Source organism: Aotus nancymaae, unplaced genomic scaffold (genome assembly GCF_030222135.1).
Source record: "Aotus nancymaae isolate 86718 unplaced genomic scaffold, 86718_ANA_hifiasm-v0.15.2.pri h1tg000006l, whole genome shotgun sequence".
In the NCBI taxonomy this organism is placed as follows: Eukaryota; Metazoa; Chordata; class Mammalia; order Primates; family Aotidae; genus Aotus; species Aotus nancymaae.
This window is the reverse complement of record NW_026988417.1, coordinates 37,903,311-37,924,566: the sequence shown is the minus strand read 5'-3', so window position 1 is coordinate 37,924,566 and position 21,256 is coordinate 37,903,311. Positions and strand designations below refer to the sequence as shown.

At 36.7% G+C, this 21,256-nt stretch overlaps 1 protein-coding gene across 6 annotated transcripts in view; it reads right to left on the bottom strand.

Annotated features, from left to right (window-relative positions):
* The window catches only part of KLHL5 (kelch like family member 5), a 92,624-nt gene that overhangs the window by 39,422 nt on the left and 31,946 nt on the right, over positions 1–21,256 (bottom strand). For all 6 annotated transcript variants that reach the window (XM_064366413.1, XM_064366400.1, XM_012474952.3 and 3 more), the window contains 4 exons: positions 18,412–18,594; positions 7,430–7,566; positions 6,200–6,396; positions 1,643–1,855 (listed from right to left, as the gene is read on the bottom strand). In XM_064366413.1, coding sequence (XP_064222483.1) covers positions 1,643–1,855; positions 6,200–6,396; positions 7,430–7,566; positions 18,412–18,554 — 690 coding nt within the window. In that variant the 5' untranslated portion in view covers positions 18,555–18,594. The remainder of the gene's footprint in view (positions 1–1,642; positions 1,856–6,199; positions 6,397–7,429; positions 7,567–18,411; positions 18,595–21,256) is intronic.

The following is a 21,256-nucleotide window of genomic DNA, read 5'->3' as shown; positions in this document are numbered from 1 at the left end:
GCTCACGCCTATAATCCCAGCCCTTTGGGAGGCTGAGGCGGGCAGATCATGAGGTCAGGTAATCAAGACCATCCTGGCCAACATGGTGAAACCCTGTCTCTACTAAAAATACAAAAAGAAAAAAAAAATAGCTGGGCGTGGTGGCACGCACCTGTAGTCCCAGCTACTCAGGAGGCTGAGGTAGGAGAATTGCTTGAACCCGGCAGGTGGAGGTTGCAGTGAGCCGGATCACGTGACTGCACTCCAGCCTGGTGACAGAAAAAAAAAAAATTGAAAAAATCTGCTAAGTAGCAGTAAAAATGTAACTCCCTTTAAAAAATCTGATTTAAAGAGAAACATTTTATTATGTTACTTTTCCTGAATTATCATCAACTTACAGAGTTTCAGTCATATGTATTCATACAATATTCTATATCTGAGGAGAAAGGTCTTACAAAGCATCCACAATGATTACTGTCTTTGTTACATAAAGAACAAACAGTAACTTTTGCTCAGAGCAGCAGGAAATAATACATTATGCTCAAGATAACTGCAAATAAGAGAACACTTATGGCACTTTAAATTAAAAAAAGAAAAAGAAAGTCTGACCTTGAACAGAAACAACTCATTCTTTTTCTGCTTTCAAGGCCTCTTACCATTCAAGGCCTTGAGATAGGCAGCAAAGTATGCAGAGAACATTTTTATATAGTCCAGTGAAAATTGTAAAAAAGGGAAAACTATGCATGTAAATGTTATGACTGGTTGTCTGGAATGCATCAACTAATCTCTAATCTCTCAATTCTGAAATAATAACATTTTTATTCATAGCACATTTTATGTCATAGAGCACGTTTCTGATCATTGTAATAATCCTGTGAGATAGTCAGGGAAGACGTTATCTCTACTTGACAGATGAAGAAACTGAGTGGTGTGAATATGACAAGTCACAAAGTTTTAAAATGTCAGAGCTTCGACTATTAATATACCTTATTATTCTCATATATCACCAGAATTCAATATTTAGTGGATACTTAATAAACATGTGGCAAAGGAATTAATCTAAATTTTCTGGTTCCTAGAGTCCAGTATTCCTTTTATTAACAGTTTAGTAATTCTCCTCCAACTGGTATGATAGGTTTGTATCTGAGTCAACTAAATTACTAACCCAAAATCAGGAATGTTACTTAATTGAGGCCCAGCGCAGCGGCTCATGCCTGTAATCCCAGCATTTTGGGAGGCCAAGGCAGGCAAATCACCTGAGGTCAGGAGTTTGAGACCAGCCTGACCAATGTGATGAAACCCCATCTCTACTAAAAATACAAAAATTAGCAGGGCATGATGGCTCACGCCTGTAGTCCCAGCTACTTCGCAGGCTGAGGCAGGAGAATCACCTGAACCTGGGAGGTGGAGGTTGCCGTGAGCTGAAATCGTGCAACTGCACTGTAGCTTGGGTGACAGAATGAGACTCCATCTCAAAAAAAAAAAAAAAAAAAAAAAAAGAATTGTTACTTAATTGATGTAATTTAGGTAACCAGACCTTCTTGATTGAAAACATAAGTTTACTATCTTTTCACCTACATATTTCATAGGAATACATGTAAAATTACTTTCTTTGATAGAATAGGCCAAGAAAAATTCCTATAAACAAGTACCTATTAATTACCTGTGGTGCAAGAAGAGGTAGCCTAATATAAGCCAGAAGTTTACTTAGATCTTTCCGTCTCTGTTCCAAATCATGACGGACCCAAGTAAGAAGTGCATTCAATATTGTCTCCTCATTAGGAATGTTCATGTCATCACTAGCCAAGAGCTTTGCAATTTCACTGGCTGGCAATAATACAAATTCCTGGTTTCTAATTACTTCCATGAAATGCTCCTAGAGGGAAGAAATAGCAAATAAAAAATATTGTTCCTTCTGACCATCACAATTTACTTAGAATAAACTAAAAGTTTTTTGTGTTAGATACCAAAACACAATTTATATTTTAGACGTTACAATGTATTACTATTTGTTAGGAAACAAACACAGCAGAGAAAAAAAATTAAACTGCAATTATGTTGTTAAACATATATAAGAATTAAAGTGCTTAAAAAATTAAATGTAATAAAGTATCATTTATTACATTTAAAAAATGGACCTGGGATATTAAAGTATTGCTTCACGCAAGTTAGGAAATACTACTGGCAATTCTTTTGAAGGAAGAGAGAAAAAATGAATTAGACACTGGGAGGTATGATACTCTGACACCAGACGTGGTTGGATTTGTGGGTGCTGAAGAATTTGGCCAGTAGTGGAGCCAAATACATAGAGAGCTTGGTTACTTCTCTTACTCAGAAATGGCCTCCAGGATGGCTAGATTTCCCAGAACCATTCTAGACCACAGAAGTCTTCTCAGATCCTCCCTGGAATGAGTATCTGTCCTTAGGGCTATACTACAACCAAATTGGTCTTTAAGGTCATTTTAATGTTATTTATAAGACCATCTAGGATTTTTGGTCTGTTTTCAAATTTTTAATCTCTTCTAAGGGTCTGTTTTTAAATGTTTAATCTCTTCTAATATAATTTATTTACAAAGTTCTTTTGATCTCATAGGAAAAAGGACCAAAGGGAAAATAAAAATAGTGACCTATAATGCCCTGGGATCAGGACTTTAGACTGAAGATGACTCAGTCCTGGCCTCACATTAGAATCAAATCCTCCATAATTTGAAATGGGAAATAAAAATGCCGTTAGGTGTGAGATGACCCTGATAGGCTATTATGCTAACTAATCTGGAGAGAAGGAAAACCATCTGATTTGAAAGGTTATAAGTCTTAATGAATGGATAGTTTACATAGTTATAATATAAGTACAAATGCTAGACACATATTGTCCCTTAATGTTTTTTTCATACTTCTGATGTATTATTGCTATCTCAGCATGCAGAGGTTTACTAAAGAAGGAAGCTAAGGCTGTTTAAATCAGAGCTAGAGATAAGGACTATCAATAACTATCTTCTATATTAAAATGAAAATTATATTTTCCATATAGCCTGTGGTAACCTGAGTGAGGTACTGATCTAAAATATATGTTAGCTTGACATTCCTATCAGTAGAAGTTCTAAAGGGGAAAACCATTCGTGAATAATTAATGAAGTTCAATTGCTTCAATTTATCATGATTTGTTCAAGGATGTCCAAATGAGTCTATTTTAAATGATAGATTATCATTTTCAAAAACACATTTTAATAAAACTTGCATACTAGAATGGCTTGAAGCAAAAGGTCCTACTGAATTGCATACTGACATTATTTTGGTAACACATAGCAAGAGCTACAAAAATGCTGAAATTCTCAACCCAGTTATCCCACTTGTAGTTTAAACCTTAATAAATAATTCATAAGCAAAAAAGCTAAATACCTAACAGTGATTCTCTGTATTATTATTTATAATGGAAAAAAATGGGAAATAGACAAATGTTCAGTATAGGGAGCTGTATATTAAACAGGCATTAAAAATTTCAAAGGCAAAGTTCATGTAGCTACATACATGGAAAGATACTTAGGATAAAATGTTAAGTGAGTTTCTGAAGAAATTGAAATAATAATATATATTTCCAATGCCTTAAACATATATAGTATAATTGACAGATTTATACATTGGTATAACTCTGCTGTACTTTCAAATGCCATCAATTGCATTTCATCAGTAACAGAAGGACTATCACGTAAATATTCACTTAATAAATTGTTGATATATCTATTTCAGAATAATGTCCATTCCATTCTAGTATAATTTATATTGAGTGAAAATTGAGTTTTTTAACAACTTATGAAATACTACTGAACTCAAGGTTAAACACAAAGTACTTTTCAAAAGTATTAATTTGGTTTTGAAGCAGGTACTTTCGCAGATTTCAATGTTTTTTATGTCTTTTAGATTGAGAAAGACAATTTTAAGTTTTAAAATTAAATGTTTATACTTGTGTCATAAATTCAAAATGACATTAAATAGTTGTAATGATACAAGCAGTCTTAAGACTCTTTTAGAGGCTAAATGACTTGCTCCAAGTCATGTTCAGTGGCAGGCAGAATGAGAAAACAGGTTTCTAGATTCATGGATCCTGGGGAGGACTCCTCATCCTTTACGACTTGTATTCGCACAGGATCAGTGAACATCCCCAGTCCACACACCATTCACTGATTAAACTCACTGGCATGGTATTATGCTTTATATTTTAAATCCATATTGTAATACATACAACTGTCATGCTACCAAATACTTGCTAGCATTGTGCCCTTTCCCCTTTTAGAATAGTTTTTAAGCAAATGAAATTATGGAGAGATTTATTTAAACTGAAGATTGAATTCTGCTATACATTTTCATTTGGTTCCCATAGCAACAATTCAAATCAGGCAATCTGCCTCTAAATTACTTATTGTTATTAGAATTCAATTTCATGTCTCTGTTGAAACTGAATAATGTTAAATAATGGCCTTGAGAAAAAAAATCTACCACAACTAATTGACTATGAAAATAGCTTTAAAAACATCCAGCTAATTTAAATTTAATTTCTGTGTAAGCGTTAAAGCAGCAATCATGCCTCTACTGTAAACAACAGGAGTGACCTAAATGCATACAAATGGTTTCACCTGAATAAAACTCCTTCCCAGAAAAAAGATAATTATTCAAATTATAAACTGATTATAAAGAAAAAAATCTAACTTTATATATATTCATCTCATTCAAAAAAGTAGTTGAAATTGCAGGTGTATGGTTAAAATGAGAATCTACAAAGAATGATAAAGACTAAGGGAAGAAAAACATTTCAATGGACTTAATTTTTTAAATGTCAACCTAATAGCATGCTAGGGCTATATATTATTGTCCTGTTGTACAATCTCTTATTTTACCAGTTGAGGCTCTGTGACTATCATAAACAAGAAACATTCCTGAGAAATGATTACACCATAGGGAAGAAAACCAGTCATAAAGGCTGTGGTTTTGTGAGTGCTTTTGTTCCCTCCCATAAATTCTTACTGTGTTGGATAGAGGAAATCTATATAATGATGATGACAACAATGGAATGAGACTCATTGACTGGATATATGACATGCCAATCAATGTTCTGAGTGTTAATCAGAACATCTAATCCTCACACCAAGCTCATGAAGTAGACAGAATTGATCTTCCCAATAGTTTGTAAATACCTATTCTTAGAATTTTTCCAAATATCTATTTCTCTAATGAAAGATTCCTAAAGCATTCTCAATCTCTCAATGGAATGATGGAGGAGAGGGTAGGCAAAATACATTTTCCAAATGTTGACAAAACTAGTGATATCCATAACTATGTACATGTATGTGAATGTTTACATTTTTCCTTCTCTTAGAAACTGTATTGCCCTAAACTAAAGCATTCAAAGCAACAGTCTTCAGTCATTGTCCAGGTGTGAAGAACTAACTGCTACAGTGTGGCAACATGATCATTCCTTAAAAATCCACACACCCTCCCTTGCCTGTACCCCTCTACTGCTAAGACCACAAAGGCTGGTTCTAACCCTATGTGCTCAACATGCCCTTATTTTCTTACTATCCTAGGTCCATCCATTTTTTAACTTTTATTCAGGGGTACATGTGAAGGTTTGTTATACAGATACACTTGTGTCATGGGGGTTGGTGGTACAGATTATTTCATTTTATTACCCTTCAGCCTACTAAATCAGAACCTCCTCTATTATATATTGAGCATATAATTTGCTATAATGAATAAAAACATCATTCTACATGGCTGTAAACAGTTTCTACATAGTCAGATTTATCCTTAATAAAAAGCCTCTCATTTGTCCTCTACCAATATGTTGCAAGTTCTGTCACCAATTTCTATCAATGAATATGTGAACAATCCTAAAGAATTTCATCTATGTGTAGCAAAGTAAAATGTTTGGGGAGAGTCCTGTTTTAAAAAGCAGCAAATCTGAAAATCTTAATGAAACAGTCCTAGGCCACTGTTCTGCTTCCCAGTGACTGTAATAACTTAGGGCTTGATTCATATGCCCAGGAGAAGTATTACTTGGTGCTTTCCCATTATAACTCAATGAAAATATGACACACTAGGCAATGAAGCTCAGTCTCAAGACACATGGCAGAGCCATGGGAAAACAGCAACATGTAGATAAGCCTGCAACAATAAGAAATATGCATATGCAGGACAGGCTTTCTCACTTTCAAAAAATACATACCATAGTATAATTGTGAGCCACTTTATGCAAATCTGTACAACCTTGAGCATCAGCAAAAGAACGAATTCCAAGACAGTTGGATGGATGAAGTTGTTTCATTAAAAACTTACAGCATGCTTCTACAACCTGCGAAAGCTGAAGAAGGCAAGCTGTAGATAACAGGGACTCAATATTATCTTCTTTTAATTCAAGGCGGCCTTAATGATAAAAAGAAATCCCATTAGCTATGGAACTACATTAACCTTCTTTTATAAAATAACTGATGTTAACAGTAGTGGTTTCATATAAGAACTCATTACATATATTACAGACCTACATGATTTAAGACATTTCAAAAAGAAAAGGCCTAACTGTGGAAAAAATTATTAGCTGTTTGAGACATCTACTAAAATAAAAACTAATGGCTTATTTTCAGAAACTTTTTTTTTTTTTGAGATGGAGTCTTGCTCTGTTGCCCAGGCTAGAGTGCAGTGGCACAGTCTCAGCTCACTGTAATTTCCACTTCCTGGGTTCAAGTGATTCTCCTGCCTCAGCCTCCCGAGTAGCTGGGATTACAGGTATGCACTACCATGCCCAGCTAATTTTTATATTTTCAGTTGAGCTGGGGTTTCACCATATTGGCTAGGCTGGTCTTGAACTCCTGACCTCATGATCCATCCACCTCAGCTTCCCAAAGTGTTGGGATTACAGGCGTGAGCCACCACACCTGGCCTATTTTCAAAATTTTTAAATTATGCATTAGTTAGTAACTTAGATCTACAATATACCTGTATAACTCTCAATTTTTTTTTTTTTTGAGACAGGGTCTGGTTCTATTGCCCAGGCCGGAGTGCTGTGGTGTAACAATGGCTCACTGCAGCATCATCCATCCCACCTCGGCTCAAGCGATCTGAACTCAAGCGATCATCCATCCCACCTCGGCTGCGATTTACAAGGGTAAGACACTATACCTAGCCAACTCTCAAATTTTAAATGCAAAAATTTGACACTACATAATTCATTAATTTTTATGTTAGCATTTTAAAGGGACATTCAAAAGTTTAATTATGAGAACCATTTTAAAGGTTGTAATATGGAGATATTAATTTATCACCAGGTTAAATACAAAAGGTTGATGACAATAGAAGAATTAACTGTTAGCGATGGCATGCTTTCTAAAGACAGAAATCCAAAATCTAATAATACAACATCAATCTAAGAAGTTTTAATTTACATTTTCAAACTTGTTACCTGTATAAGCATACTGGATCAAGGACCACAATGAATTCGGTTCTACACCTTCCATTTTTATTTCTTCTTGTCTCGCTTCTCTGACATCATTAGTAAACATGGCAGCAAAATAGTCTGAGACAGAGGAGAGCACCAATCTGAGAACACATTAGGAAAAAAAAAATCAATGACCACATTCAAGTTGATGTTCATTAATAAATGCTGCTGCTGCTTCTTTTTTGTTACTCAGAGTGCATGGTACTAGGAAATGCATTTTAAGCTTGACAAATTGCTTTATGCTCTACTTCCTTCCTTTGAATAATAAATTACCATTACCAAACTTTCTGCTGAGGTGAATGCTATACCAGCTTACTATTCAAATAATGCTTTATAACATCCAGGAAATAAGCTACAAGCCCATAGCGTCAAATCAACTATATAAAGGAAAAAATGTAAAAGTTATTGTTTGTCGGGGGGCAGGGGGAGGATCCAAGATGGCTGAATAGGAACAGCTCTGGATTGCAGTTCCCAGCAAAAACACAGAGGGTGAGTGATCGCCGCATTTCCAAACGAATTTTTACTGCCCACAGACCAGGAGATTCCCAGGTGAAAAAGCGCCACAAGTCTCCAGCATGGCTGTTTCAGCCAGTGCAGCGGGTCTCTGCACAAAAACTCACACAAATCCAGGCACCATTTCAACTGGCGACTGGAACACCTGGGAGACAGTCACCTGTTCAACTGAAGAAAAGGGGGCTGAAACAGAGAGCCAGGTAATCTGGCTTGGCTGGTCCTACCCACACAAAGACAGACCAGCAATCTGAAATGCTCTGGATTGACAGTTTCAGCAAGCACAGCTGGACCCAGGACAGTCCAGCTCTGTGCGGGGAAGGGCATCTGCCATTACCCAGGCAGTCTACCACTACTGAGGCAGTCTGCCACTACTGAGGCAGTCCACCATTACTAAGGCAGTCTGCCATTACCGAGGAAGTCCGCCATTACTGAGGCAGACCGCCATTACCGAGGCAGTTCTAACTACACCCCTATAAACAAAACTACAAGGAAGTTCACACAACAGCTGGGCAGAGCCCACGGCAGCTCAGCAACGCCTCTGCTGGCAGACAGTGACTAGGCTACCTCCTCGCTGGGCAGGGCATCTCTGAAAAAAGGCAGCAGAATGACAGGAACGTATAAAGCCCCACCTACCTGGGACAGAGCAACTGGGAAAAAAAGGAAGTTATGAGTTCCACTACAGCAGACTTAAACCTACCTGCCCAGCATCTCTGAACAGAACAATGGAGCTCACAGTTCAGCACTTGAGCCTCTATAAGGGACAGACTGTCTCTTCAAGCAGCTCCCTGATCCCTGTATATCCAAAGAGACATCTTATAAAGGAGAGCTCAGGCTGACATCTGGCAGGTATCCTTCTGGGACAAAGATAACAGAAGAAGAAACTGGCAGCAACCCTTACTGTTCTGCAGCCGCTGCAGGTGATCCCCAGGCAAGCAGGGTCTGGAGTGGATCTCCAGCAGTCCTACAGCAGAGGGGCCTGACTGTTAGAAGGAAGACTAAGAAACAGAAAGAAATAACTTCATAAGGAATAAAAAGGATGTCCACTCAGAGACCCCATCTGAAAGTCATCAACCACAAAGACCACACATAGATAAATCCAAAAAGATGGGAAGAAACCAGTGCAAAAAGGATGAAAATACTCAAAACCAGAACACCTCTCCTCCTCAAAGGGATCACAACTCCTCACCAGCAAGGGAACAAAGCTGGATGGAGAATGAGTCTGATGAATGGACAGAAACAGGCTTCAGAAGGTGGGTAATAACAAACTTCTCTGAGCTAACAGATCATGTTCTAACCCAATGCAAAGAAACCAAGAACCTTGAAAAAAGGTTTGACGAAATGCTAACGAGAATAAACAGCTTAGAGAGGAATATAAATGAATCAATGGAGCTGAAAAACACAACATGAGAACCTTGCGAAGCATACACAAGTCAAATTGACCAAGCAGAAGAAAGGATATCAGAAATTGAAGATCAACTCAATGAAATAAAACGAGAAGGCAAGATTACAGAAAAAAGAATAAAAAGAAATGAACAAAGCCTCCAAGAAATATGGGATTATGTGAAAAGACCTAATCTACATTTGATAGGTGTAACTGATGTGAAAGAGAGAATGAATCCAAGCTGGAAAACACTCTTCAGGATATTATCCAGGAGAACTTCCCCAACCTAGCAAGGCAGGCCAACATTCAAGTCCAGGAAATACAGAGAACACCACAAAGATATTCCTCAAGAAGAGCAACCCCAAGGCACATAATCATCAGATTCACCAGAGTTGAAATGAAGGAAAAAATGCTAAGGGCAGCCAGAGAGAAAGGTTGTGTTACCCACAAAGGGAAGCCCATCAGACTCACAGTGGATGACTCCGCAGAAACCCTACAAGCCAGAAAAGAGTGGGGGCCAATATTCAACATCCTTAAGAAAAGAACTTTCAATCTAGAATTTCATATACAGTCAAACTAAGCTTCATAAACGAAGGAGAAATAAAATCCCTTATGAACAAGCAATTGCTCAGAGATTTCATCACCACCAGGCTTGTCTTACAAGATCTCCTGAAAGAAGCACTAAACGTAGAAAGGAACAACCAGTACCAGCCACTCCAAAAACGTACCAAATGGTAAAGAGCATTGACACAATGAAAAAACTACGTCAACTAATGAACGAAACAACCAGCTAGCTTCAAAATGGCAGGAGCAAATTCACACATAACAACATTAACCTTAAATGTCAATGGACTAAATGCCCCAATCAAAAGACACAGACTGGCATTTTGGATAAAAAGTCAAAACCCATTGGTGTGTTGTATCCCGGAAACCCATCTCACATGCAAGGATACACATAGGCTCAAAATAAAGGGATGGAGGAAGATCTACCAAGCAAATGGAGAGCAAAAAAAAGCAAGAGTTGCAATCCTAGTCTCTGATAAAATAGACTTAAAACCAACAAAGATCAAAAGAGACAAAGAAGGGCATTACATAATGGTAAAAGGATCAATGCAACAAGAAGAGCTAATGATCCTAAATATATACACACCCAATACAGGAGCACCCAGATACATACAGCAAGTTCTTAATAACCTACAAAGAAACTTAGATTCCCACATAGTAATAGTGGGAGACTTTAACACTCCACTGTCAATATTAGACAGATCAACAAGACAGAAAATTAATAAGGATATCCGGGACCTGAACTCAGACCTGGACCAAGCAAACCTAATAGACATTTACAGAACTCTCCACCCCAAATCCACAGAATATACACACTTCTCAGCATCACATCACACCTACTCTAAAATTGACCACATAATTGGAAGTAAATCACTCTTCAGCAAATGCAAAAGAACGGAAATCATATCAAACAGTCTCTCAGACCACAGTGCAATCAAATTAGAACTCAGAATTCAGAAACTCACTCAGAACCGCACAGCTTCATGGAAATTGAACAACTGGCTCTTGAATGTTGACTGGATAAACAATGAAATGAAGGCAGACATAAAGATGTTCTTTGAAACCAATGAGAACAAAGACACAATGTACCAGAATCTCTGGGACACATTTAAAGCAGTGTCTAGAGGAAAATTTATAGCAATAAATGCCCAAATGAGAAGCAAGTAAAGATATAACTTCAACACCCTATCATCAAAATTGAAAGAGCTAGAGGAGCAAGATCAAAAAAACTCAAAAGCTAGCAAAAGACAAGAAATAACTAAGATCAGAGCAGAACTGAAGGAGACAGAGACACAAACCTTCAAAAAATCAATAAATCCAGGAGCTGGTTTTTTGAAAAGATCAACAAAATAGACTGCTAGCCAGATTATTAAAAAAGAAAAGAGAGAATAATCAAATAGATGCAATAAAAAACGATAGAGGGGATATCACCACAGATTCCACAGAAACGCAAACCCCCATCAAAGATTACTACAAACAACTATATGCACATAAACCAGTAAACCTGGAAGAAATGGATAAATTCCTGGACACTTACACCCTCCCAGCCTAAACCAGGAAGAAGTCAAAACCCTGAATAGGCAAATAACAACGGCTGAAGTTGAGGCAGCAATTAATAGCTTACCAACCAAAAAAAGCCCAGGTCTAGATGGGTTCACAGCTAAATTCTACCAGACATACAAAGAGAAGCTGGTACTTCTCCTTCTGAAACTATTCCAAACAATACAAAAAGAGGGAATCCTCCCCAAATCATTTTATGAGACCAACATCATCCTGATACCAAAACCCAGCAGAGATGCAACAAGAAAAGAAAACTTCAGGCCAATATCCATGATGAACACAGATGCAAAAATCTTCAATAAAATACTGGCAAACCGACTGCAACGGCACATCAAAAAGCTTATCCATCACGATCAAGTAGGCCTCATCCCGGGGATGCAAGGCTGGTTCAACATACACAAGTCTATAAACATAATTCACCACATAAACAGAACCAAAGACAAAAACCACATGATTATCTCAATAGATGCAGAGAAAGCCTTCAACAAAATTCAACAGCCCTTTATGCTAAAAACTCTCAATAAACTAGGTATCAATGGAATATATCTCAAAATAATAAAAGCTATTTATGACAAACCAACAGCCAATATCATACTGAATGGGCAAAAACTGGAAGCATTCCCTTTGAAATCTGGCACTAGACAAGCATGCCCTCTCTCACCACTCCTATTCAATATAGTATTGGAAGTTCTGGCCAGAGCAATCAGGCAAGAAAAAGAAATAAAGGGTATTCAATTAGGAAAGGAGGAAGTCAAATTGTCTTTATTTGCAGACAACATGATTGTATATTTAGAAGACCCTATTGTCTCAGCCCAAAATCTCCTGAAACTGATACTTCAGCAAAGTCTCAGGATACAAAATCAATGTGTAAAAATCACAAGCATTCCTATACACCAACAACAGACTTAAAGAGAGCCAAATCAAGAACGAACTGCCATTCACAATTGCTACAAACAGAATAAAATACCTATGAATACAACTAACAAAGGATATAAAGGACCTCTTCAAGGAGAACTACAAACCACTGCTAAACGAAATAAGAGAGGACACAAACAGATGGAGAAACACTCCATGCTCATGGTTGGGAAGAATCAATATCCTGAAAATGGCCATACTGCCCAAAGTAATTTATAGATTCAACGCTATCCCCATCAAGCTACCAATGACCTTCTTCACAGAACTGGAAAAAAACACCTTAAACTTCATATGGAACCAAAAGAGAGCCTGCATAGCCGAGTCAATTCTAAGCAAAAAGAACAAAGCTGGAGGCATCACGCTACCTGACTTCAAACTATACTACAAGGCTGCAGTAATCAAAACAGCATGGTACTGGTACCAAAACAGAGATATAGACCAATGGAGCAGAACGGAGGCCTCAGAGGCAATGCCACACATCTACAACCATCTGATCTTTGACAAACCTGACAAAAACAAGCAATGGGGAAAGGATTCCCTGTTTAATCAATGGTGTTGGGAAAACTGGCTAGCCATGTGCAGAAAGCAGAAACTGGACCCCTTCCTGACACCCTACACTAAAATTAACTCCAGATGGATTAAAGACTTAAACATAAGACCTAATACCATAAAAACCTTAGAAGAACACCTAGGCAAAACCATTCAGGACATAGGCATAGGCAAGAACTTCATGACTAAAACATCAAAAGCATTGGCAACAAAAGCCAAAATAGACAAATGGGATCTAGTTAAACTCCAGACCTTCTGCACAGCAAAAGAAATAATCATTAGAGTGAACCAGCAACCAACAGAATGGGAAAAAATTTTTGCAATCTACGCATCTGACAAAGGACTTATATCCAAAATCTACAAAGAACTAAAACAGATTTACAAGAAAAAAAACAAACAAAGCCATCCAAAGGTGGGCAAAGGATAAGAACAGACACTTTTCAAAAGGAGACATATATGAGGCCAACAAACATGAAAAAATGCTCATCATCACTGGTCATTAGAGAAATGCAAATCAAAACTACACTGAGATACCATCTCACGACAGTTAGAATGGCGATCATTAAAAAATCTGGAGACAACAGATGCAGGAGAGGATGTGGAGAAGTAGGAACACTTTTACACTGTTGGTGGGAATGTAAATTAGTTCAACCATTGTGGAAGACAGTGTGGTGCTTCCTCAAGGACCTAGAAATAGAAATTTCATTTGACCCAGCAATCCCATTACTGGGTATATATCCAAAGGATTATAAATCGTTCTATTATAAGGACACATGCACATGTATGTTCACTGCAGCACTGTTTACAATAGCAAAGACTTGGAACCAACCCAAATGCCCATCGATGATAGACTGGACAGGGAAAATGTAGCACATATACACCATGGAATACTATGCAGCCATAAAAAACAATGAGTTCGTGTCCTTTGTAGGGACATGGATGAACCTGGAAACCATCATTCTCAGCAAACTGACACCAGAACAGTTTGGGGAGGGACAGTGGGGAGGGACAGTGGGGGGTAGGGAGTTGGGGAGGGATGACACGGGGAGAAATGCCAGATATAGGGGATGAGGATGGAGGCAGAAAACCACATTGCCATGTATGTACCTATGCAACCGTCCTGCATGTTCTTTACATGTACCCCAGCACTTAAAATGCAATAAAAATATATATAGATTTTTAAAAGTTATTATCATTTTAAAAATAATCTAAGCCTTTAAAAAAATTAATTATAGAAGTAGTGAATATATGGTAGACATTTGAAAATGATTTTTGCTAGCAAGTTTTAAATTTTTATATTATTATTTTTATTTACTTATTTATTTTTTGGAGACCGAGTCTCACACTGTTGCCCAGGCTGGAGTGCAGTGGTGCAATCTCGGCTCACTACAACCTCTGCCTCCTGAGTTCAAGTAATTCTCCTGGCATAGCCTCCAGAGTAGCTGGGATTTACAGGTATGCACCACCACACCTGGCTAATTTTTATATGATTAGTAGAGATGGGGTTTCACCATGTGGGCCAGGCTGGTCTCAAACTCCTGACCTCAGGTGATCTGCCCACCTCTGCCTCCCAAAGTGCTGGGATTATAGGCATGAGCCACTGTGCCCAGCCAATATTCTATTATCTTAGTCTGTATTGATAAAACTATATTTTAATAATATAATTATAAAATATATTAGCTATATCTCTTAAGTTTTTGATAGTCATATATAATAAATTTCAAATGATACATACCCTTTTTTTTTTTTTTAACTTATACAGAGTCTCACTCTGTCTCCCAGGCTGGAGTACCATGCTGTGATCTCAGCTCACTGCAACCTCTGCTTCCCGGGTTCAAGCAATTCTCTTGCCTCAGCCTCCAAGAGTAGCTGAAATTACAGATGTGTCCACCACATCCAGCTAATTTTTTTGTTTTTAGTAGAGATGGGGTTTTGCCATGATGGCCAGGTTGATCTCAAACTCCTGGCCTTAAGTGATCAGCCCACCTGGACCTCCTAGAGTGCTGGGATTACAGGTGTGAGTCATAGAACCCGGATTTATTTCTGAAACAGGCATTTTTTCACTGGATAATGTCTTGAAGATATTTCCATGTCAGTACACTTGATTTGATTTTAAATATTTTCATTTTTAAAATAAAAATTATGATACAGATAATCATTGGGTCCCTTCTAATTCCATTTTCTTCCCTCCCCATGAGTGGCACTGCTGAATCATAAGATTGCCAGAGTAAGATACCAATTTAGACCCCACCAGCATTGCATAAGACTAACATTTTCCCCATAATATTGTCAGATGTTAAAATTTTGGGCCATCTATGAAGTGTTAAATGGTATCTTGTTGTTTCAATTTTCATTTATCTGATTGCTAGTGAGGTTTTTCAAATGTTTATTGGCCATTCAGGTTGCTCCTTCCCAAAATTGCCTATTTATTTATTCATTCATTTAATGAGCAAACACTTAGATGTGTCCAGTAACTACTGTGTGTCCAATGGGTACTGCTCTAGATACCTGAGATGATACATCAGGGTATAAAATAAGACAAAAGATCCCTTCTCTTATGAAGTCTTACATTTAGAGGGTAGGGAGACAATGATCAGTAGAAGTAAATTCTATAGTATATTAAAAGGTGATAAGTGCTAAGGGGGAAAAAGTAGGGTAAAGGCAAATGGGAAAAGTGTGGTGAGTTTAAATAGGTCATCTCACTGGAAGATGACATGGGCAAAGATTTGAAGGTGGTTTAGGATTTGGTTATGCAGGTATCTGGGAACAGCCTTCAGGCAGAAGAAATAGTGCAAAAGTCCAAAGGCAGGAGCAGCATGCCTCGCACACACAAGGAACTACAAGAGGTTCTGTGTGGCTGATGCTGACTAAGCAAGAAAAGAGACCAATAGGACAGAATACTAGAGAGGTAACAGGAGGCTGGATCATGTATGCCATTCTATGTACTTGTCTTTCACACTCAGTGACATGAAGAGTCAATGAATGATTTGATCAAAGAAATGACTGAATCTGAGTTCCACTTTAAAGGATCACTCAGGTAGCTACGTTAAAACAGAATGTAGGGGCAAAGAGTGGAGGAAGGGAGGATCAGTTAGGAGGCTTTTGCAACAGTCATCTAAGTGAGATGTTCATGGCTCACACAAGCATGGCAAGTAAGGTAATCAGTTCAGTTTTGGAAATATAGAAGTTGAGGTGTCTCTATGAAATTCAGGTTGAAATAGCTTTTCTAACAAACCCACGTTCGTAAGTTGGACTTTCTGTCATAGTATACAGTAATATCTCAATAAATGTATGCTAATTGAGTCACTGAAAACTGTAAGACCAAGCCAATTCTTCCTAATGATTTTATTTCCACTTTGGAAGTTAAATTTTTTTAAAAAAAATTTTTAATAGGTTTTTGGGGAATGGGTGGTGTTTTGTTACATGAATAAGTTCTTTAGTGATAATTTCTGAGATTTTGGTGCACCCATCCTCCAAGCAGTGTACACTGTACCCTATGTGTAGTCTTTTATCCCTTACTCCCCTCCCATCCCTTACCCCAAGTCCCCAACGTCCACTGTATCATTCTTTTTGCTTGTTTGTTTTGGGAGACAGAGTCTCACTCTATTACCCAGGCTGGAGTGCAGTGGCATGATCTTAGCTCACTGCAACCTCTGCCTCCCAAGATCAAGCAATACTCGAGACTCAGCCTCCTAGTGGCTGGGATTACAGGTTCACGCCACCACGCCAGGCTAGTTTTTTTATTTTTAGAAGAGACAGACTTTTGCCATGTTGGCCAGGCTGGTCTCAAATTCCTGGCCTCAAGTGATCCACCCACCTCGGCCTTCCAAAGTGCTGGGATTACAGGTCCTGAGCTACCACGTCCAGCCCATTGTATCATTCTTATGCCTTTGCATCCTCATACCTTAGCTCCCACTTATGAGTGAGAACATGTGATGTTTGGTTTTCTATTATTGAGTCACTTCACTTAAAACAAGTCTCCAGTTCCATCCAGGTTGCTGAGAATCCCGTTATTTTGTTCCTTTTTATGGCTGAGTGGTATTCTACCATATATATATACACACTACATATTCTTTATCCACTTGATTGATGGGCATTTGGGCTGCAATTTCGAATTGTGCTGCTATAAACATGTGTGTGCAAGTATCTTTTTCATATAATGACTTCTTTTCCTCTGAGTAGATAGCTAGTAGTGTGGGATTACTGGATCAAATGGTAGATCTACTTTAAACTTTTTTTTTTTTTCACATTTAGTTCCTTAAGGAATCTCCACACTCTTCCATAGTGTTTGTACTAGTTTACATTCCTGCCAACAGTGTAAAAGTGTTCCCTTTTCACCAATATCTATGCCAACATTGATTATTTTTTGATTTTATGATTGTGGCCATTCTTGCAAGAGTAAGGTGGTATCGCATTGTGGTTCTGATTTGCATCTCCCTGATAATTAGTCATGTTAAACACTTTTTCAAATGCTTGTTGACTATTTGTATATCTTCTTTCATGAACTGTCTATTCATGTCCGTAACCCACTTTTTGATGGGAGTTTTTTTTTGTAGATTCTGGATTATTAGTTCTTTCTCAGATGTATAGATTGTGAAGATTTTCTCTCACTCTATGGGTTGTCTGTTAACTCATATTCTTTCTTTTGCTGTGCAGAAACTTTTTAGTTTAATTAAGTCCCATCTATTTATCTTTGTTTTTATTACATTTGCTTTTGGGTTTTTGGTCATGAAGTCTTTGCCCAAGCCAATATCTAGAAGGCTTTTTCCGATGTTATCTCACTTTAGAAGGTTTAAAAAAAAAATCTCTGGGACAGAGTGTTAATTAGTTTTGAAGAGCATCAAAAAAAAAAAGAAAAACAAAACCTTTGAGAATCATAGTGGTGATTAACAATGAACAAATGAATACAGAATTATATGAAAATGAATTATTCTTTATTAAACAGCTCTTTTATTTTCTTACTTCAAGAAATAATATGTAATTTGTAGTAAAGGCTTTTTTTTCCCCTAGCACTGCTTTTTCATATTTCTTTAGAAATCAGCAAACAGAAGTTGGGATAGATGTGGCTATTTTAAAAACTCTTAAGACTTTGTGCTACTCCAATTCACCAGCTTTTCTTCTTCTAAATATCCACAAGCTTTAATTTCCATTGAGTTTACCGTAGGTATTTAATAGGTAGAATATGGCATAAAAGCTTCTTCTGGCAGTTGAAGTCTATACAAAACAATACCAACCTATCTGAGGCCAGTATGTTTTGTTATTGTGCTTTTATAGCAGGAAAATGACCCTTTGAGGATCACCAAATGTGTAATAATTTCATTTGAACTATTTTCCTGGTGGAAATTCCATGAACTACACCCCTTCCCAAAAACATAATAGTCAATTGAAATAGGTTACCTCAATATACGTAACCAAATTATAGAGGAAATATTTCACACATACAGAAATAGAGAAAACAATTTACCTGTGAGCTGGAATTCTGCGATCACCAGCAACTAAAATTACATCGCACAGCTGTTTATGTCTCAAATAGTTTTCCATTTTTTTAAATGTTTGCTCAGCATGATTAAGGGCTTGGAAAAATTCATCTGATGAACATGGCTCCATAGTATGACAGGATGATAATGTCTGACTACTATTAGAAGTCCTGAAAAGAAAAAGAAAAAAAATTTTGAAATACCACTGTCACATTAAAAATATCTTTCCTATTAAGTCCTTTGAAAGCCTTTAAATGTAATAGAAGAAATCAATGGTACCTATCAATGTTAATGTATAATCATTCATCATTTTTGTCTCTTAAAATCTATGATGCCTCAAGTCATATGTTTCTTATAAACGTTGTGAGTGAATGTAAACTGTTAATTAATTGCTATACACTACTTTGTAGTGTCTTTTTGTGAGGTCTTTTCTCTGTTAAAGCCAATGTCTCTACCGAAAAAGAGCTAAGCTATATTCATATTGATAACCACATCTCCTAACATTATATTTAAGGATGTAAGAGATCATTCTCATCTTTGAAGGCAGAAAGGCAATTAAATTATTTTGGAGATACAAATTCAAGTCATCCTTTACTTAAAAATGGGTTATGTTCCACAGTTCATTAAAAAATATACTGTCATAAAAAGTGTTATAAATAATTCTTTTGGTTCTCTGTCCAGTCTTCAAATGCCCAGGTAATCTATAACTTGTATTACAGGCTAAAGCAATTTGATAGTCTAATACAGCTGTCTAAAAAAATTATTTGAAATTTCTAAATTATAATTTGAAGAGTATGAATTCTATGTTTGTTTTCATATGATTTACTGATAAAAATTGTGAAAAAGTGAAAAGATGAGGACTAAGAATGAAATCCTGAGTATACTTTCCTCCCCACCCTCACCCCCAGTTCTCCTCTCCAGGATCACTTAAGTAATCAAAGTTGGCTGGTTAGGCAATTAACTATAAAACCACTGACTGTGCCATAACTTAGTTCTCATTTCTCATCAGATCTTCTTTTAAGGATATTTTGGTTGTGACAAATGTTATGTTGAATCAAGCCCCACTATATCTTAAAAGAATCTTGTTCTTATACCTAATAACCTTAGCAAAAAAGAAAAAGTCATCAGATCTCTTACTTTTAAAGTAAAGGGAACTGAAGCCAAGAAGATTAAGTTCCTTGCCAAGAGTTCAGATTTCATTCATAGCAGAGACAGGGCTATGACAGACTGTTATGTGTTCACCAAAATATCCTTTTTTTTCCCCCTGAGAATATAGTTAGACTGCATTTCTCAGCCTCTCTAGTAAATAGGTGTGGTCTTATGGAAATGAACTGTTAGAGCACACAGTTCACCTTAAAGTGGCTAAGAAGAGGTATGGCTTTTCCATATTTTCTTTCTCTATCCACAGGTTGCATGGAGAGGACTGAAGACTTAGACAAAGAAGTAAAATACATAAAAGATCATTCAAGCAAGAACACTCACATTGAACCAAGATTTATCTGTTTTAGAAGTTAACAATGCCTTAACTGATAAATATTCCTTCCTAAATCCTCCCAATCCCATTTATTTTCAGTACCATACAAACAAGGGCACCAGAAAAATGCTCTTGGAGGATAATTGTCATTAATGACAACAGAAGTCAAATGTACATTATCTAGAAAGGATGTGTTGTACACTATGATTATTACTGATGAAATGACTTGGAAAATCCAAGTCAAGTAATACTCACATTTAAGATCATTATTATAAAAATAGGTTGAATAGTATGTAATAATATATTGTTTATACAAATAAATGAGAATAATAAATTATAAATCATTTTAAAATTTAGGAGACAGTATAACATAAGCAAAAAAAAATAACGGTGGTTTTGATGAATAATTTGAAGATTTAAAATATTTTTTAATAAAGTTTTATACTGTTAAAATATTGACAAATGATTATAAGAGCATTAGTGACCTAAGGAGGGGAGAAAATTATAATATCTAATTTTTATAAGCCACAAATTCAAGAACAAGTAAATAAATCAAGTACTTCTTTCTTTGTATCACATTTCTTGTGCTTCATATCAAATTATAAATAATGATTAAACAAATTGCCATCATCTAACACAGGTGCTAATCAACGTTAAGTTTTGAAAGAATAAAAGAACTTTGTAATACCATCATCACTGTTATTATAGGCTACTTCTGATGTTGGCATATGCCCGGTTAATAATTTTCTTGTCAAGAACTTTCAGGGTATTTTGGTTCAGATGCTGAAACAAGTCACAATAACCCAGGGAACATTCAGTTTCAGTGTTCAAGGCCTCATTCCCTGAGACTGATTCACTAGGTCTGAAGCAAGATTTGAACATCAAGTTTAAAAATAATTTTATTTTTAATATTATTGACAAATAACAATTATATGTATTTATAGGGTATAATGTGATGTTTTAATACATGTATATGTTGTGACCTGCTCAAATCAGGCTAATTAGCAGATTAATCACCTCTAATATTTATCATTTCTTTGTGGTGAGGGATATACATTATTAACCATAGTCACCTTCCTGTACCAACCAGAACTTGTTCCTCCTAATTGTAACTCTGTGCTGCATGCTGACACAAGTCTCTCTTTGCCACTCTCCACCCTCAGGTAAGCACCTCTGGTAACACTTCCTTACTTTCTTTTTCCTATTACATATTTTGTTTAGCATGTAATAGGCAAAGAAAATTAAGGAGGTATTGGTGAGCGATTAAGCACATTTAGGAAGTTTCTAGAGCTGTGCTGTCCAATACATTAGCCACTAGCCCTATGAGGCTATTTTAATTTAAATAAAAATTTTAAATT